General features: G+C 55.5%; 1 protein-coding gene and 1 pseudogene across 1 annotated transcript; both read left to right on the plus strand.

Annotated features, from left to right (window-relative positions):
- The first annotated feature begins 1,351 nt into the window (after window positions 1–1,351).
- On the plus strand, window positions 1,352–7,709 carry LOC119158828 (feather beta keratin-like). Its single transcript, XM_037411212.1, has 2 exons — window positions 1,352–1,434; window positions 7,487–7,709. Exons 1-2 carry the CDS (start codon window positions 1,352–1,354, stop codon window positions 7,707–7,709), a joined length of 306 nt encoding a protein of 101 aa, XP_037267109.1.
- Window positions 7,710–14,338: 6,629 nt separating this feature from the next.
- On the plus strand, window positions 14,339–16,110 carry LOC119159056 (annotated as a pseudogene).
- Window positions 16,111–16,984: the final 874 nt, after the last annotated feature.

Raw genomic sequence — 16,984 nt, forward strand, 5'->3', positions numbered from 1 at the left:
CAGGACCCTGCCGTGCCACGCGCGTGGGGATGCTCAAGGAGGGGGTGGGCTCGGAAGGCACGAAACCAGCTCTCAGACTACATCGAGGAGGTGATGCTCTTCCCTGCCCTGCAGACATGGAGGCAGCTGGGACGCGTCCCAGGAGGGCAAGGCGATGCCTGCAGTAGGCAGGCTTCCTGGGATAGACTCTCCCTACCCACGGCCAGTCACACTCTAATTTTGGGTTGGCGTGTGTCAGCCCTTTGGCACGAGGCCAAGCCAGGAGCGCGGGCTGCCTGCAGGCCCGTGTCCCATCAGGGCTGAGGGCACTGCTTGCGCACCCCCAGAGGCTGCCACGACAGGGGTTGTCTTTGCCAAGGAAAGCAGCAAATGTCTTCCAGAAAGGCAAGTTTTCCTTGGGCGGAGCCATTTGAAACCGGCCGCGCAGCCCACCTGCCGATAGAGGCAATGATCAGCGACTGCTGGCGCGAGCAGAGGGGCAGGGAGGGACAGTCCTGCCCAGGGAGAAGGACGCGGCCTGTCCTCATTTGGAGAAGCTTTGGGCACTCAGGGGAGGACGGCATTGGTGGGAAGACATGTGCACCCTCCTGCACAGGGTTTTGGGAACAACCTCACTGTATCGCCTGAGAATGATGTCCTCCATCTGCACAGAGCCCTCCCGTGCTCAGGGGCATGTCTTCTGGCCATGTTGACATGGTCCTGCTCAGGAAATCCTTGGGCTCCTCATCCCAATCTTCAAAAGAGCCTCCGTGCCCTAGTGGTCATGTCAGAAATGAGGAAATGAAATGGCAGCACTGACGGAAACCAAAACAACATGTGCCATTAGGTAGGACATTTTGCTTTGGAGGTGAGCCTGCTGGAAAATTACTGCCCGCGTGCAGTGACTGTGCGCCTGGGGCGGTGCAGAAGCAGTATAAAAGCAGGCCCTTCTCCTCACTCTCTCACACTTCTCTCGCCTCCGTCTCCTTGTGAACAAGGTGAGTCTGAAGACCTTTCTCCTCCTCCTCCTCTGGGATTTCTCGGCACAGAGCTGCTGGTTTCTCCTACCGTGGGTCCTGGAGCAGCTTTCATGGCACAGGGAATGGGGCTGAAGTTGTGGCGTGGGGAGCGGCTGGGTCTCGGTTGAGGTGTCTCCTGAGCTATGGGCTAGGTGGGAAGGTGCCTGGGCTTGGTCCCTCACGGCAGGGCACTTTTGGGCCATAGGGAAGAAGCAGCCCCTGTGCCTCCCTACACAGCCTCCAGCTCTCGTCCAGCTCGTGCCTTGGCTCCCTCGTTGTGGTATGACAGGCTGCTCCTCACCCAGCCCCCATGCCCTGCTTCTCTCTCCCAGGTGCACCTCCAGCCTTGAAGCATGTCCTGCTACAGCCCGTGCATGCCCTGCCGGCCCTGCGGCCCGACCCCGCTGGCCAACAGCTGCAACGAGCCCTGTGTCAGGCAGTGCCAGGACTCCAATGTTCATCCAGCCCTCCGCCGTGGTGGTGACCCTGCCCGGCCCCATCCTCAGCTCCTTCCCGCAGAACACCGCCGTGGGCTCCTCCACCTCCGCTGCCGTTGGCAGCATCCTCAGCTCTGAGGGAGTGCCCATCAACTCCGGGGGCTTCAGCCTCTCTGGCTTGGGCAGCGGCATTTGCGGCAGGAGGTCCTTCCCCTGCTAAAGCTGCTCCTGGCACTGAGGCCTCCGCTCACATCACCCTCCTTTCCCTCTTTTGACTCATTAAAGTTCTGGTGCATCCCAGCCCACGCCTTCGTGTCATCCTTTGCCCTGCAGATGCTCTCCCAAGATGCCCAGTGAAAGAGACGCATGTTGCTCAGGCTGGGGCTGGGCGGGGGGTTACGGGGGATGCTTTTGCAGTGCTTGTCAACGCAGGCTGGCATTGAGTATGCTTAGTCATGCCTTGGCTGACCTGCTGGTCTCTAAATTTATCTGCCTGTTTGCGTTGGGATAGGATTAGCCAATGTAGTTCAGTGACTGCTATCCACTTTGTTGTGCACACCTTTTTGTTTTCCTTGCTAAGCTCAAGTCCACGATGCAAGTAGTCAGGAAGGAACATGTTATTGAGAAGACATGGGTTCAGGCTTCCCAGGGCACACCAGGAGAAGCCATCCTATCCACAGTGTTCTCAAAATGAGCGACGCAGTGCAGTGGTTTGCCTTATCATAGAACATATTATCATGGGGTGGTTTGGGGTTGGAAGAGACCTTTAAAGATCACCTAGACCAACGCTCCTGCCATGGCCAGGGATATCTGTCACTACGTCACATCACGCAAAGCTCCGTTGAACCAGACCTTGAACGCTTCCAGCAATGGGTCATGCCGTCATTCTCCGGGCAGCCTTTTCCAGTGTCTCACCACTCATCGTAACATATTTCTGCCTTATGTCCAACTTAAGTCTACCCTGTTCCAGTTTGAAACTGTTGCGTCTTGTCCTATCACCCCAGGCCTTGATTAAATGTCCTCTCCGGCTTTCTTCTAAGTCCCCTTATATATCGAAAGGCTGCAACAAGGGCTCCCCAGAGCCTTCTCTCCTCCAGGCTGAAAACCACAAACTCCCTCAGCCCTTCATCCCAGGAGACCTATTGCAGGCCTCTGATGCCTTTTGTAGCCCTTCTCTGGGGCTGCGCTAACAGGTCCATGGCCTTTTTTATACTGGGAACGCCAGGCTGGACGCGCTACTCACATTGCTGGCTCGTCTCCAGTTTTTTCAGCCACCATTGTCCATAAGCCCTTCTCCACAGGGCTGCTCTCAACCATTTCTCCTCCAGTCTGTATCGACGTTGAGGACTGCCCCAACGCAGGTGCAGCGCCTTGCACTTGGCCTTGTGGAAGCTGCTTTTGAGGTAACACCATCAAAGCAGGTGCAACTCCCAGCACTCTTCCCAGACACCGAGGACTGCCATCAACAGCCTGGGCTATATGAGCAGGAGCACAGCCAGGGGATCGATGGGAGCGACGGTCCTGCTCTGCTCGGCACTCATCTGACAGCATGTAGAACACTGCGTCCCATTTTGGGCTCTAACGCAAGAAAGATTTTGACCAAGTGGTGTGAGTTCAGCGGAGGGTGGCCAGGATGGTGAGAGGGCTGGAGCACTTGGTAAGGGAGCAAAGGCTGGCAGCATGGGGCTCGCTGAGCGTGGAGAAGAGAATGCTTTGGTGGGAGACCTACAACCACGCCTGGAGTAGCTGTGGTCACTGAAGAGCATTGAGTCATTCTCTCCAGCCCCAGATAGGAAGAGAAATATAGGAAGAAAAGGGTCAGCCACCCGAGGCGTGACTAAGTATACTCAAAGCAAGCCTGTGTCACTGCACAGCCACCCCCAACAACCCCCTCCCAGCCCCAGCCCTGAGCAACATGCGTCTCTTTCACGGGGCATCATAGGAGAGCATCTGCAGGGCAAAGGATGACACGAAGGCATGGGCTGGGATGCAGCAGAACTTTAAAAGAGTTGAAAGGACCAGTAATGGGGAAATGTGACTCAGCTAGGTCGCCGAGGAGACAGGCAGTGTGAAGGAGCTCTCCTGAATGCTTTTTGGAAGGAAAAAAAGATTGCAAAAAGCATCACTGAAGCATCTGCAAGACCACAAGGCCTGTGGACCACAGATATATTCCCAAATCTATTGACAATGTATTCCCAAAGATGCCGTGGCAGTATATTCTCTACTGTTCTCGTGCTTTTGTTTTCCACCTGCACTTCTCATCACGCCGCAACTCTGAATCTCAATGCTGTGGGTAGCACAGGTTCTCCTAGGCTCTCCTGGGAAGGTCTTGCCACTGCCTTGTCAATGACATATTGATCTCTCGTCCTCCTGACTACTTGCTTCACAACGTTGAGATGACCAAGGAAAAAGAAAAGTAGACAGCAATGCGCAAGTAATACATGAACTACCTTGGGTCATTCTATCCCAGTAGAGTCCATGTAGGCAGAGAAGTTTAGAAACCAGAGGGTACACCCAACTCACCACTAAGCACACTCAAGGCAAACCTGTGCTGACAACGGCTGCACAGCCATCCCCAACAACTCCTTCCCAGAACCAGCCCTGAGCAACAGCTGTCTCGCTGGGCATGTTGGGAGAGTGTGTGCTGAGAAAAGGATGACATGAAGGCGTGGGCTGGGATGCACCAGAACTTTAATGAGTCAAAAGAGGGAAAGGAGGGTGATGTGAGCGGAGGCCTCAGTGCCAGGAGCAGCTTTAGCAGGGGAAGGACCTCCTGCCGCAAATGCCGCTGCCCAAGCCAGAGAGGCTGAAGCCCCCGGAGTTGATGGGCACTCCCTCAGAGCTGAGGATGCTGCCAACGGCAGCGGAGGTGGAGGAGCCCACGGCGGTGTTCTGCGGGAAGGAGCTGAGGATGGGGCCGGGCAGGGTCACCACCACAGCAGGGGGCTCGATGACAAAGGTGGAGTCCTGGCACTGCCTGACACAGGGCTCATTGCAGCTGTTGGCCAGCGGGGTCGGGCCACAGGGCCGGCAGGGCATGCACGGGCTGTAGCAGGACATGCTTCAAGGCTGGAGGTGCACCTGGGAGAGAGAAGCAGGGGAAATCAAAGCACAGAGGATGGTTGAAGAGCAGCCTGTCACCCTACAATGAGGGAGACCCCTTCCCTCAGAGCAAAAGTGCCCCACTGACACTGACAAAGCCCAGGGAGGTCTCAACCTAGCTCATAGCTCAGGAGACCCCTCAGCCAAATCTCAGCCCTTCTCCATGCCACACCTTCTGCTCCTTTTCCCTCTCCCATGGCAAGCAGCCTCAAAACACAGCACAGGACAAAGGGTAGGTATGTGCTGAGAAATACCAGAGGAGGAGGAGGCGGAGGAAGAGGAGGTTAAGAGTCAGGAATGGGATGAAGACAAAAAGCGCCTCAAACTCACCTTGTTCACAAGGAGACGGAGGCGAGAGAAGTGGATGAGAGAGTGAGGAGAAGGGCCTGCTTTTATACTGCTTCTGCACCGCCCCAGGCGCACAGTCACTGCACGCGGGCAGTAATTTTCCAGCAGGCTCACCTCCAAAGCAAAATGTCCTACCTAATGGCACATGTTGTGTTTTGGTTTCCGTCAGTGCTGCCATTTCATTTCCTCATTTCTGACATGCTTGCTCGTGCGCAAGTGCCTTTCATGTGCTGGGATGAGACGCCCAGGGGTGTCCTGGGCAGGACTGTGTCAGCGTGGGCAGAGGATGGCTCCTCAGTGGTGGAGGAGTCCCGCGCAGGCAGGGGATGTTGGCTTGGGGCAGTGCAGTGCGAGTGTTTGCAGCTCCCTTGGCAGGAAGAGGCCCAGCTGTGCTCCACGCCGCACGTGTCAGCAAGCACCCGCAGACTCCTCGTTTTAAGGACGTGCCGTGTGCTTCTCTCTCTTCCCTCTGCCTCCGCTCGCTCCCACGGTCACTAGCCATGGCGTCTCCAGGCAGCCGGGCTGTGCCAATGGTTTCAGCCGTGTTCCTCTTGATGCCCTTTGCTCTGGGGAGAACATTTGCCAAGCTGCCCGAGTACGCAGGGCTGGTCTTCGGAAAGCCAAAGCCCACCTGGTGTTCCATCAGGCAAGGCACGTGGAGGGCACTGAGGAGATCTTCTTCCACACAGGTCAGCAGCAAGGCTTGGCCAAAGTCAGCTGCAGCGCTGAATGGGGCAGCTTCACCGGGCACAGGGGTTACAGGCAAGGCGGAGGTGCTGCGGGGGTTCGCGGCCTGGTCTTGACTGGCAAGAGCTGCTGTCGAGGGACCGGGCCTCTGCCATTCCTTGGCAAGTCTGGGGCAGGGAGAGTCTTACCCACAGTCGAGGAGGATCCGGTGTGGGGACATTTAAACCGATTGGGAGAGACAGTGCATGCCACCAGATGCCTGCATACCCCGTGGAGGGAGAGGAGGGGTTGCAGAAAACGTGTCCCCACCGGCTGGGGCTCCTCCCTGGCCGTCAGGCGATACACCTTCTCTTGGCATTAGTGCTTCATCATGTCGTCTTTCCCAGGCCCCAAAGGCCTCCTCACCTTGGAGCACAACCCGGCACCACTGGAGAGGCAAGGGAACTTCCCCCAGCTCTCCCAGGGGTGACGGCTGGCAGGACCCTGCCGTGCCACGCGCGTGGGGATGCTCAAGGAGGGGTGGGCTCGGAAGGCACGAAACCAGCTCTCAGACTACATCGAGGAGGTGATGCTCTTCCCTGCCCTGCAGACATGGAGGCAGCTGGGACGCGTCCCAGGAGGGCAAGGCGATGCCTGCAGTAGGCAGGCTTCCTGGGATAGACTCTCCTACCCACGGCCAGTCACACTCTAATTTTGGGTTGGCGTGTGTCAGCCCTTTGGCACGAGGCCAAGCCAGGAGCGCGGGCTGCCTGCAGGCCCGTGTCCCATCAGGGCTGAGGGCACTGCTTGCGCACCCCCAGAGGCTGCCACGACAGGGGTTGTCTTTGCCAAGGAAAGCAGCAAATGTCTTCCAGAAAGGCAAGTTTTCCTTGGGCGGAGCCATTTGAAACCGGCCGCGCAGCCCGCCTGCCGATAGAGGCAATGATCAGCGACTGCTGGCGCGAGCAGAGGGGCAGGGAGGGACAGTCCTGCCCAGGGAGAAGGACGCGGCCTGTCCTCATTTGGAGAAGCTTTGGGCACTCAGGGGAGGACGGCATTGGTGGGAAGACATGTGCACCCTCCTGCACAGGGTTTTGAGAACAACCTCACTGTATCGCCTGAGAATGATGTCCTCCATCTGCACAGAGCCCTCCGTGCTCAGGGGCATGTCTTCTGGCCATGTTGACATGGTCCTGCTCAGGAAATCCTTGGGCTCCTCATCCCAATCTTCAAAAGAGCCTCCGTGCCCTAGTGGTCATGTCAGAAATGAGGAAATGAAATGGCAGCACTGACGGAAACCAAAACACAACATGTGCCATTAGGTAGGACATTTTGCTTTGGAGGTGAGCCTGCTGGAAAATTACTGCCCGCGTGCAGTGACTGTGCGCCTGGGGCGGTGCAGAAGCAGTATAAAAGCAGGCCCTTCTCCTCACTCTCTCATCCACTTCTCTCGCCTCCGTCTCCTTGTGAACAAGGTGAGTCTGAAGACCTTTCTCCTCCTCCTCCTCCTCTGGGATTTCTCGGCACAGAGCTGCTGGTTTCTCCTACCGTGGGTCCTGGAGCAGCTTTCATGGCACAGGGAATGGGGCTGAAGTTGTGGCGTGGGGAGCGGCTGGGTCTCGGTTGAGGTGTCTCCTGAGCTATGGGCTAGGTGGGAAGGTGCCTGGGCTTGGTCCCTCACGGCAGGGCACTTTTGGGCCATAGGGAAGAAGCAGCCCCTGTGCCTCCCTACACAGCCTCCAGCTCTCGTCTCCAGCTCGTGCCTTGGCTCCCTCGTTGTGGTATGACAGGCTGCTCCTCACCCAGCCCCCATGCCCTGCTTCTCTCTCCCAGGTGCACCTCCAGCCTTGAAGCATGTCCTGCTACAGCCCGTGCATGCCCTGCCGGCCCTGCGGCGACCCCGCTGGCCAACAGCTGCAACGAGCCCTGTGTCAGGCAGTGCCAGGACTCCAATGTCGTCATCCAGCCCTCCGCCGTGGTGGTGACCCTGCCCGGCCCCATCCTCAGCTCCTTCCCGCAGAACACCGCCGTGGGCTCCTCCACCTCCGCTGCCGTTGGCAGCATCCTCAGCTCTGAGGGAGTGCCCATCAACTCCGGGGGCTTCAGCCTCTCTGGCTTGGGCAGCGGCATTTGCGGCAGGAGGTCCTTCCCCTGCTAAAGCTGCTGGCCATGGCTCTCGGGAAGACCATCCTCTTGTGGTCTCCTGTGCTGCAAACACCACAAAGGCCACCTAGGAAGCACCTTCTGGCCTTGTTCCCTCTTCGGGGCAGGCAGATGGACACCTGGTTGCATCTCTGCAAGAGCCATTGGGCAGACATGAATTCTGTTGTTCCCTGTGCTTGGGCCTCCACTCACACCAACCCCACTTCCTTTTTTTGATTCATTAAAGTTCTGCTGCATCCCATACTATGCCTTATTGTCATCATTTTCTCTGCAGATATCCTGCCAACATGTCTGGGGAAAGATATGTTTCTTAGGGGTGGTCCTGCTGTGATTTTTAACAAAGGCTTGCTTTGAGTGTACTTAGCGTGACCCTCTGTTATCTGAACTTCTCTGCCTAGCTGAGGCTGGAAGAATTACCTCACACAGTTCAACAACCATAGCTCTCAAAAGCTGCTTCTGGGTTTCCCACCAAAGCATTAATTTCTCAACGCTCATCAAGATGTTTACTGCAGCCTTTCATCCCCAAGCAAGTGCTCTAGTCCTCTCTCCATCCTGTCCATTCTGCACTGAACTCACTCCGCTTAGTCAAGGTCCTTCTTGCATTACAGCCCCAAAGATGACATAGTGTTCTAGATTGTGTCTGGTGGGTGCTGAGCAGAGTGGGATGATCATTCCCATCAATCTCCTGGCTACACCTCTGGTCATATAGTCCGGGTTCTTGATGACAGCCCTTGGTGTCCAGGAACAGTGCTGAGTGCCACACCTCTTTTGATGGGATCACTGCAAAAGCATCTTTTCCTGGCCCTGCTTTTGTGCTGTTGCTTAGCTTTGGCTGAAGGATACGTGGGGAGACATAGCTGGTTGCTGCCAAGCCAGTTGTTGATCAGGGCTCTACCTACATTTTTATTGCCAGGTGTGATGTTCTACAGCATGTCACAGCTCTTTCATCATTTTTGGTCAACCATTCCGTGGTCATGTCCTGCCTGAGCCTCCTTCTCCAGCACAGCAGCAACAAGGGCAAGAGGAATTGCTACCCCCCATCGCCCTCATTTTTCTTCACCCCACCTGAATAATTCCCAGACGCCTGTGGGGTTGCTGCCCTCCCACAGCCTAGGCTCCTCAACTGACATCAGCAGTGGCCACACACATCTCTGAAGCAAGTGCACTGATGCCAAGAAGGTATATCTGGGCAAAGGCTCAGCAAAGCTGGGCCTGATGGCCATGGGTCTGGAGGAGTCATGGATGACTTCCTCTCCTGAAAGTGACAGTGCCCCCAACAGGGCCACTATGCTGTGTCCCTCCGTCCCCTCCTTTTGTGAGCAGTAAAGGCTCCCCATGCATCCTCGGGACTATGCCCTCATCACCCTTTGTGCTGCAGCCTCCACAGAGGGAAGGACCATGCAGATGCAATTAACAACTGTGCTTGCTGTGGGTTGATATTGTCTGGCTGCCAGGTGATGGGGATTCAGTTGTAAGTTGAGTTAAGACAGACAATAAATATTGCAATACACCCATATCAATTGGTTGTCAATAGCTCACCTCTCAGTGTCTGTTATGGGTCACAGGTTCTCCCGCTTGTCTCAGCTACATTGGACACCAGCTGTTGTAGTCGTAGTCCAACTCAGCCTCACAGCAGGTACCAATTGTTGCAGCACAAACAAACTAGCTGGCTGCAACAAGGCTTTACCGTGGGTCAGATTCTACCATCCATGCTGTTTCTCCTTACTCCAGAAGTCAGACCACACCACTCCTCCTCCAACCAGCCTCTCTCCCACACGTCTCAGGGCTATTTAAACCACTTAGCAGGATGAGCTGCAGCTGCACATCGTCCATGACAATAACCCACTGCCTTTGAGGCAAGGCCACAGCTGCGTATTATCAATGATAACCAACCCACTGCCTTCATTCCTTTACAGAGGATGTGACAACGTTCACCCTCCCATTTTACCCACCAAAACTGCATGTCCTGTGCAGGTTCATTGACTTTGCTTCATTTCATGGCCAATCCACCTTTCAGAAGAGTCAGAATTATTCTTTTGCCCTTCTCAAACACTTCTGCTTTCTTGACCCACATGATGGGGTAACTAAACAGCAACTAAACTGACAGCCTTCTTGCATGGCCCCTCAGCAGTTGTCTTCCCTCTCAGTTCACGTGCATACACAAGATTCCAGTTTAAAAGTGGGCTCACCATCCCCCTTCCCCTGGTCACACAGGAAGAATCAGAAAGGGACATGGAGCGTGGTCCTGGTCTTCCTTTCCCCCTGACCACAGCAGGAGGGGATTGGCTCTGTGGGGCACTCTTCACAGCTGAGGTGTTGGCCTGCGAAGACACGGAGGGAGAGAGATTTTCTTCAAATTTCAGACAGGAAGATGCTCTCTCCACAGTAATGTATCTAAACCTGGGCAATATGTTGCTGCCAAGCTGTTAAAGTATGACACAGGTGCATTTTGGACAACCATATATACAGAGCATTATCTAGACCTTCAGAGACCTTGTTGTCATTGAGATCATGGTAGATGACTTCCAGCACCACTAATTCTCTCAGGTACTTGATGCCTTCCTAAGTGGTAGTCCACCTCCTTGCTAAACCACAAAATCTTCCTTGAACAGATATCTTGCTCTCACACTTGACAGGAGATGCCTCCCAAGACTGTATTTCATTGCCTCTTTTCCAATTCCACAATCAGCTCCCCAGTCCCTAGCGAGGGATCTCAGCTGTTGGGCTTCCTTACCTTCAGTTCCTGACCATTGACCCCACTCTCCCAGCACTGGAGTTGCCAGGCAGTCATCTGCTTACCTGTCTGATGCCTGTACTCTCCACCAGAACTCTTTCCACCAGAACTCCCCAGGTTCTCTCAAGGTCAGGGACTGGGTACTTCGTCTCTTGAGTGAGTTTCTCTCACTTCTTCCTCCCATTTCTTTGCTGAAGTACCTGCTTACCCATCAGACTCTTCCTCCTCCTCACTCCCTTACTAATCAATGACATAGACCCATTGACTTCATTGTCTGCTATTTCTTTTTCACTACTTGCAGCAATTACTGTAGGTGGTGTTTGGTTCCTTGTCTCAACCATGGTGTTCTCAGGTGGGGTTTAAGTCTCTGCCTCAACTGCCATGTTCTTAATTGTAGTTGGATGCCTGGCTCAATCATGGCATTCTTGGAGGTAGTTTGGGTCCTTGTCTTAACCACTATCCTCTGATAGTACTGAATCGTGGCTTGACAGACTCACTGCAAGCCCCAGTACCACGCTAAAAGCAGCTGGTTTTCAAGCAGTTGTCACCCAGGGAACAATCACCTCAGGGCATGTTTCACTGTTGCTGCACCCAAAAGTTGCCTCCTCTTACACCAGCCTGACATCAGATTCTGCAAACCCCACATTAAGCCAACAGTGTTAATTAGGTAACATTAAATACCTCACATTAGGGTGAATAAGGACCTCAGGAGCCTGCACAACGAAACAACTCACAGCAGTCCTAGACTGGAAGAGGGTGTATTTCCTCACCCTCTCCGGTAGATAGCTCCCCCAGCACAGTAAGGGCGTCAGTGCCAGGGCAAAGCCATAGTCTTTGGTTCTGTGAATGTATTCCCAGGCTTAGCAAAATAAAGAGATAAAGGGTGCAGCAAGTGCACTCTTAAACTCACACAAAAGCATGCCAGTTAGTAACTACTACAGCTATACCATGCTCAATTCGAAACTGCTGATGTCCCGAGTCCCATGGTGAACACCAAAAAGATTGTGGTGAGTTGACCTTGTCTGGCTGCCAGGTGCCCACCAAGGCGCTCTATCACTGCCCTTCCTCAGAGAGAAAGGGGGGAGAAAATAAGATTAAAACCAGATGGGTCGAGATAAAGGTAGTTGAATGAAGTAAAGCAGGGAAAATGTGTGGAAATGAAGCAAAGCAAAAGGACTTATTCTCTACTTCCCATCAGCAGGCAATGTCCAGCCACTCCTGCGAAGCAGAGCACAATGCACTTAGCAGTTGTTTCAGAAAAGAAACTCCCTAATAATGAATGTCCCCTGATGCTCACTGTTCTTTCTCTTAGAATGTATTGCTGACCATGATGACATATTGTATGGACTATCCCTTTGGTCAGTCTGAGTCAGCTGTCCTGCCTGTGTCCCCTCCCAGTCTCTTGTCCACACCCAGCCTACTTGCTATTTGGGGAATGGGTTGGATTGACAAGGTTGCTGCTTAGCAAACACTGTCCAGCAAAACCCAAACCACGTATGTGTTCTCAAGACCATTCTACCAAAAACTACAAAGAACCAGGTAACTGGTTCTTAACAAACAACTTCAGTCAATCCCAGGAGACCCTCTACGATGCTTCTAGTAATCGCTTCACATTTATTTCCAACAGACCCCTCACAGAACCATCCTGAATGTGTTGGGAGATCATCTGCCTGAGAAAGATGACACAGAGACATGGGCTGGGATGCAGCGGAACTTTAATGAGTCAAAAGAGGGAAATAAGGTCACCCTGAGTGAAGGTCCCAGTGCAGGGAGCACCAGGGGCAGAAAGGAGTCTGCAGCCCTCAGCTAGGCAGAGATGCTGCCAGCTGTCCATCTGCCTGCCCACAGAGGGAGCAGGGCCAGCTGGCCACCCCCCAGGCTGCCTTTCTGGTACTCGCAGCTGAGGAGACCACAAGAGAACAAGGACACAGGGGGCAAAAGAAAGAGTGGAAGCACGTGAAGGGCAGACACGGGCTGTGCTTTCTGAGAGCCCAGGCTGGCCTTGTCCTTTTGCAAGGGGTGCTGGGGTTGCTCAGCCCCTCTGGAAGCAACAAGCCGATGCTCCGTCCCCAGTGCGGTACCATCATGTGGGTCCCTGGGTGCCATCTAACCCAGGGACATGGCCAGCAGCTTTAGCAGGGGAAGCACCTCCTGCCGCAAATGCCGCTGCCCAAGCCAGAGAGGCTGAAGCCCCCGGAGTTGATGGGCACTCCCTCAGAGCTGAGGATGCTGCCAACGGCAGCGGAGGTGGAGGAGCCCACGGCGGTGTTCTGCGGGAAGGAGCTGAGGATGGGGCCGGGCAGGGTCACCACCACGGCGGAGGGCTGGATGAAGACATTGGAGTCCTGGCACTGCCTGACACAGGGCTCGTTGCAGCTGTTGGCCAGCGGGGTCGGGCCGCAGGGCCGGCAGGGCATGCACGGGCTGTAGCAGGACATGGCTTGGGGCTGGAGGTGCACCTGGGAGAGAGAAGCAGGGGAAATCAAAGCACAGAGGATGGTTGAAGAGCAGCCTGTCACCCTACAATGAGGGAGACCCCTTCCCTCAGAGCAAAAGTGCCCCACCGACACTGACAAAGCCCAGGGAGGTCTCAACCTAGCTCATAGCTCAGGAGACCCCTCAGCCAAATCTCAGCGCTTCTCCATGCCACACCTTCTGCTCCTTTTCCCTCTCCCATGGCAAGCAGCCTCAAAACACAGCACAGGACAAAGGGTAGGTATGTGCAGAGAAATCCCAGAAGAGGAGGAGGCGGAGGAAGAGGAGGTTAAGAGTCAGGAATGGGATGAAGACAAAAAGCGCCTCAAACTCACCTTGTTCACAAGGAGACGGAGGCGAGAGAAGTGGATGAGAGAGTGAGGAGAAGGGCCTGCTTTTATACTGCTTCTGCACCGCCCCAGGCGCACAGTCACTGCACGCGGGCAGTAATTTTCCAGCAGGCTCACCTCCAAAGCAAAATGTCCTACCTAATGGCACATGTTGTGTTTTGGTTTCCGTCAGTGCTGCCATTTCATTTCCTCATTTCTGACATGCTTGCTCTGCCGTGCAAGTGCCTTTCATGTGCTGGGATGAGACGCCCAGGGGTGTCCTGGGCAGGACTGTGTCAGCGTGGGCAGAGGATGGCTCCTCAGTGGTGGAGGAGTCCCGCGCAGGCAGGGGATGTTGGCTTGGGGCAGTGCAGTGCGAGTGTTTGCAGCTCCCTTGGCAGGAAGAGGCCCAGCTGTGCTCCACGCCGCACGTGTCAGCAAGCACCCGCAGACTCCTCGTTTTAAGGACGTGCCGTGTGCTTCTCTCTCTTCCCTCTGCCTCCGCTCGCTCCCACGGTCACTAGCCATGGCGTCTCCAGGCAGCCGGGCTGTGCCAATGGTTTCAGCCGTGTTCCTCTTGATGCCCTTTGCTCTGGGGAGAACATTTGCCAAGCTGCCCGAGTACGCAGGGCTGGTCTTCGGAAAGCCAAAGCCCACCTGGTGTTCCATCAGGCAAGGCACGTGGAGGGCACTGAGGAGATCTTCTTCCACACAGGTCAGCAGCAAGGCTTGGCCAAAGTCAGCTGCAGCGCTGAATGGGGCAGCTTCACCGGGCACAGGGGTTACAGGCAAGGCGGAGGTGCTGCGGGGGTTCGCGGCCTTGGCCTTGACTGGCAAGAGCTGCTGTCGAGGGACCGGGCCTCTGCCATTCCTTGGCAAGTCTGGGGCAGGGAGAGTCTTACCCACAGTCGAGGAGGATCCGGTGTGGGGACATTTAAACCGATTGGAGAGACACGAGTGCATGCCACCAGATGCCTGCATACCCCGTGGAGGGAGAGGAGGGGTTGCAGAAAACGTGTCCCCACCGGCTGGGGCTCCTCCCTGGCCGTCAGGCGATACACCTTCTCTTGGCATTAGTGCTTCATCATGTCGTCTTTCCCAGGCCCCAAAGGCCTCCTCACCTTGGAGCACAACCCGGCACCACTGGAGAGGCAAGGGAACTTCCCCCAGCTCTCCCAGGGGTGACGGCTGGCAGGACCCTGCCGTGCCACGCGCGTGGGGATGCTCAAGGAGGGGGTGGGCTCGGAAGGCACGAAACCAGCTCTCAGACTACATCGAGGAGGTGATGCTCTTCCCTGCCCTGCAGACATGGAGGCAGCTGGGACGCGTCCCAGGAGGGCAAGGCGATGCCTGCAGTAGGCAGGCTTCCTGGGATAGACTCTCCCTACCCACGGCCAGTCACACTCTAATTTTGGGTTGGCGTGTGTCAGCCCTTTGGCACGAGGCCAAGCCAGGAGCGCGGGCTGCCTGCAGGCCCGTGTCCCATCAGGGCTGAGGGCACTGCTTGCGCACCCCCAGAGGCTGCCACGACAGGGGTTGTCTTTGCCAAGGAAAGCAGCAAATGTCTTCCAGAAAGGGAAGTTTTCCTTGGGCGGAGCCATTTGAAACCGGCCGCGCAGCCCACCTGCCGATAGAGGCAATGATCAGCGACTGCTGGCGCGAGCAGAGGGGCAGGGAGGGACAGTCCTGCCCAGGGAGAAGGACGCGGCCTGTCCTCATTTGGAGAAGCTTTGGGCACTCAGGGGAGGACGGCATTGGTGGGAAGACATGTGCACCCTCCTGCACAGGGTTTTGGGAACAACCTCACTGTATCGCCTGAGAATGATGTCCTCCATCTGCACAGAGCCCTCCAGTGCTCAGGGGCATGTCTTCTGGCCATGTTGGCATGGTCCTGCTCAGGAAATCCTTGGGCTCCTCATCCCAATCTTCAAAAGAGCCTCCGTGCCCTAGTGGTCATGTCAGAAATGAGGAAATGAAATGGCAGCACTGACGGAAACCAAAACACAACATGTGCCATTAGGTAGGACATTTTGCTTTGGAGGTGAGCCTGCTGGAAAATTACTGCCCGCGTGCAGTGACTGTGCGCCTGGGGCGGTGCAGAAGCAGTATAAAAGCAGGCCCTTCTCCTCACTCTCTCATCCACTTCTCTCGCCTCCGTCTCCTTGTGAACAAGGTGAGTCTGAAGACCTTTCTCCTCCTCCTCCTCCTCTGGGATTTCTCGGCACAGAGCTGCTGGTTTCTCCTACCGTGGGTCCTGGAGCAGCTTTCATGGCACAGGGAATGGGGCTGAAGTTGTGGCGTGGGGAGCGGCTGGGTCTCGGTTGAGGTGTCTCCTGAGCTATGGGCTAGGTGGGAAGGTGCCTGGGCTTGGTCCCTCACGGCAGGGCACTTTTGGGCCATAGGGAAGAAGCAGCCCCTGTGCCTCCCTACACAGCCTCCAGCTCTCGTCTCCAGCTCGTGCCTTGGCTCCCTCGTTGTGGTATGACAGGCTGCTCCTCACCCAGCCCCCATGCCCTGCTTCTCTCTCCCAGGTGCACCTCCAGCCTTGAAGCATGTCCTGCTACAGCCCGTGCATGCCCTGCCGGCCCTGCGGCCCGACCCCGCTGGCCAACAGCTGCAACGAGCCCTGTGTCAGGCAGTGCCAGGACTCCAATGTCGTCATCCAGCCCTCCGCCGTGGTGGTGACCCTGCCCGGCCCCATCCTCAGCTCCTTCCCGCAGAACACCGCCGTGGGCTCCTCCACCTCCGCTGCCGTTGGCAGCATCCTCAGCTCTGAGGGAGTGCCCATCAACTCCGGGGGCTTCAGCCTCTCTGGCTTGGGCAGCGGCATTTGCGGCAGGAGGTCCTTCCCCTGCTAAAGCTGCTCCTGGCACTGAGGCCTCCGCTCACATCACCCTCCTTTCCCTCTTTTGACTCATTAAAGTTCTGCTGCATCCCAGCCCACGCCTTCGTGTCATCCTTTGCCCTGCAGATGCTCTCCCAAGATGCCCAGTGAAAGAGACGCATGTTGCTCAGGGCTGGGGCTGGGAGGGGGTTACGGGGGATGCTTTTGCAGTGCTTGTCAACGCAGGCTGGCATTGAGTATGCTTAGTCATGCCTTGGCTGACCTGCTGGTCTCTAAATTTATCTGCCTGTTTGCGTTGGGATAGGATTAGCCAATGTAGTTCAGTGACTGCTATCCACTTTGTTGTGCACACCTTTTTGTTTTCCTTGCTAAGCTCAAGTCCACGATGCAAGTAGTCAGGAAGGAACATGTTATTGAGAAGACATGGGTTCAGGCTTCCCAGGGCACACCAGGAGAAGCCATCCTATCCACAGTGTTCTCAAAATGAGCGACGCAGTGCAGTGGTTTGCCTTATCATAGAACCATATTATCATGGGGTGGTTTGGGGTTGGAAGAGACCTTTAAAGATCACCTAGACCAACGCTCCTGCCATGGCCAGGGATATCTGTCACTACGTCACGTCACGCAAAGCTCCGTTGAACCAGACCTTGAACGCTTCCAGCAATGGGTCATGCCGTCATTCTCCGGGCAGCCTTTTCCAGTGTCTCACCACTCTCATCGTAACATATTTCTGCCTTATGTCCAACTTAAGTCTACCCTGTTCCAGTTTGAAACTGTTGCGTCTTGTCCTATCACCCCAGGCCTTGATTAAATGTCCTCTCCGGCTTTCTTCTAAGTCCCCTTTATATATCGAAAGGCTGCAACAAGGGCTCCCCAGAGCCTTCTCT

This window comes from Falco rusticolus, chromosome 18 (genome assembly GCF_015220075.1).
Source record: "Falco rusticolus isolate bFalRus1 chromosome 18, bFalRus1.pri, whole genome shotgun sequence".
Taxonomy (NCBI): domain Eukaryota; kingdom Metazoa; phylum Chordata; class Aves; order Falconiformes; family Falconidae; genus Falco; species Falco rusticolus.

What these genes read in the sequence shown, in the direction of transcription:
- LOC119158828 (XM_037411212.1), top strand. Translation starts at nt 1,352, where the DNA reads ATGTCCTGCTACAGCCCGTGCATGCCCTGCCGGCCCTGCGGCCCGACC. An exon ending in TGCAACGAGCCCTGTGTCAG is followed by an intron (nt 1,435 to 7,486) that starts GCAGTGCCAGGA and finishes GCCCTGTGTCAG; the next exon opens with GCAGTGCCAGGACTCCAATG.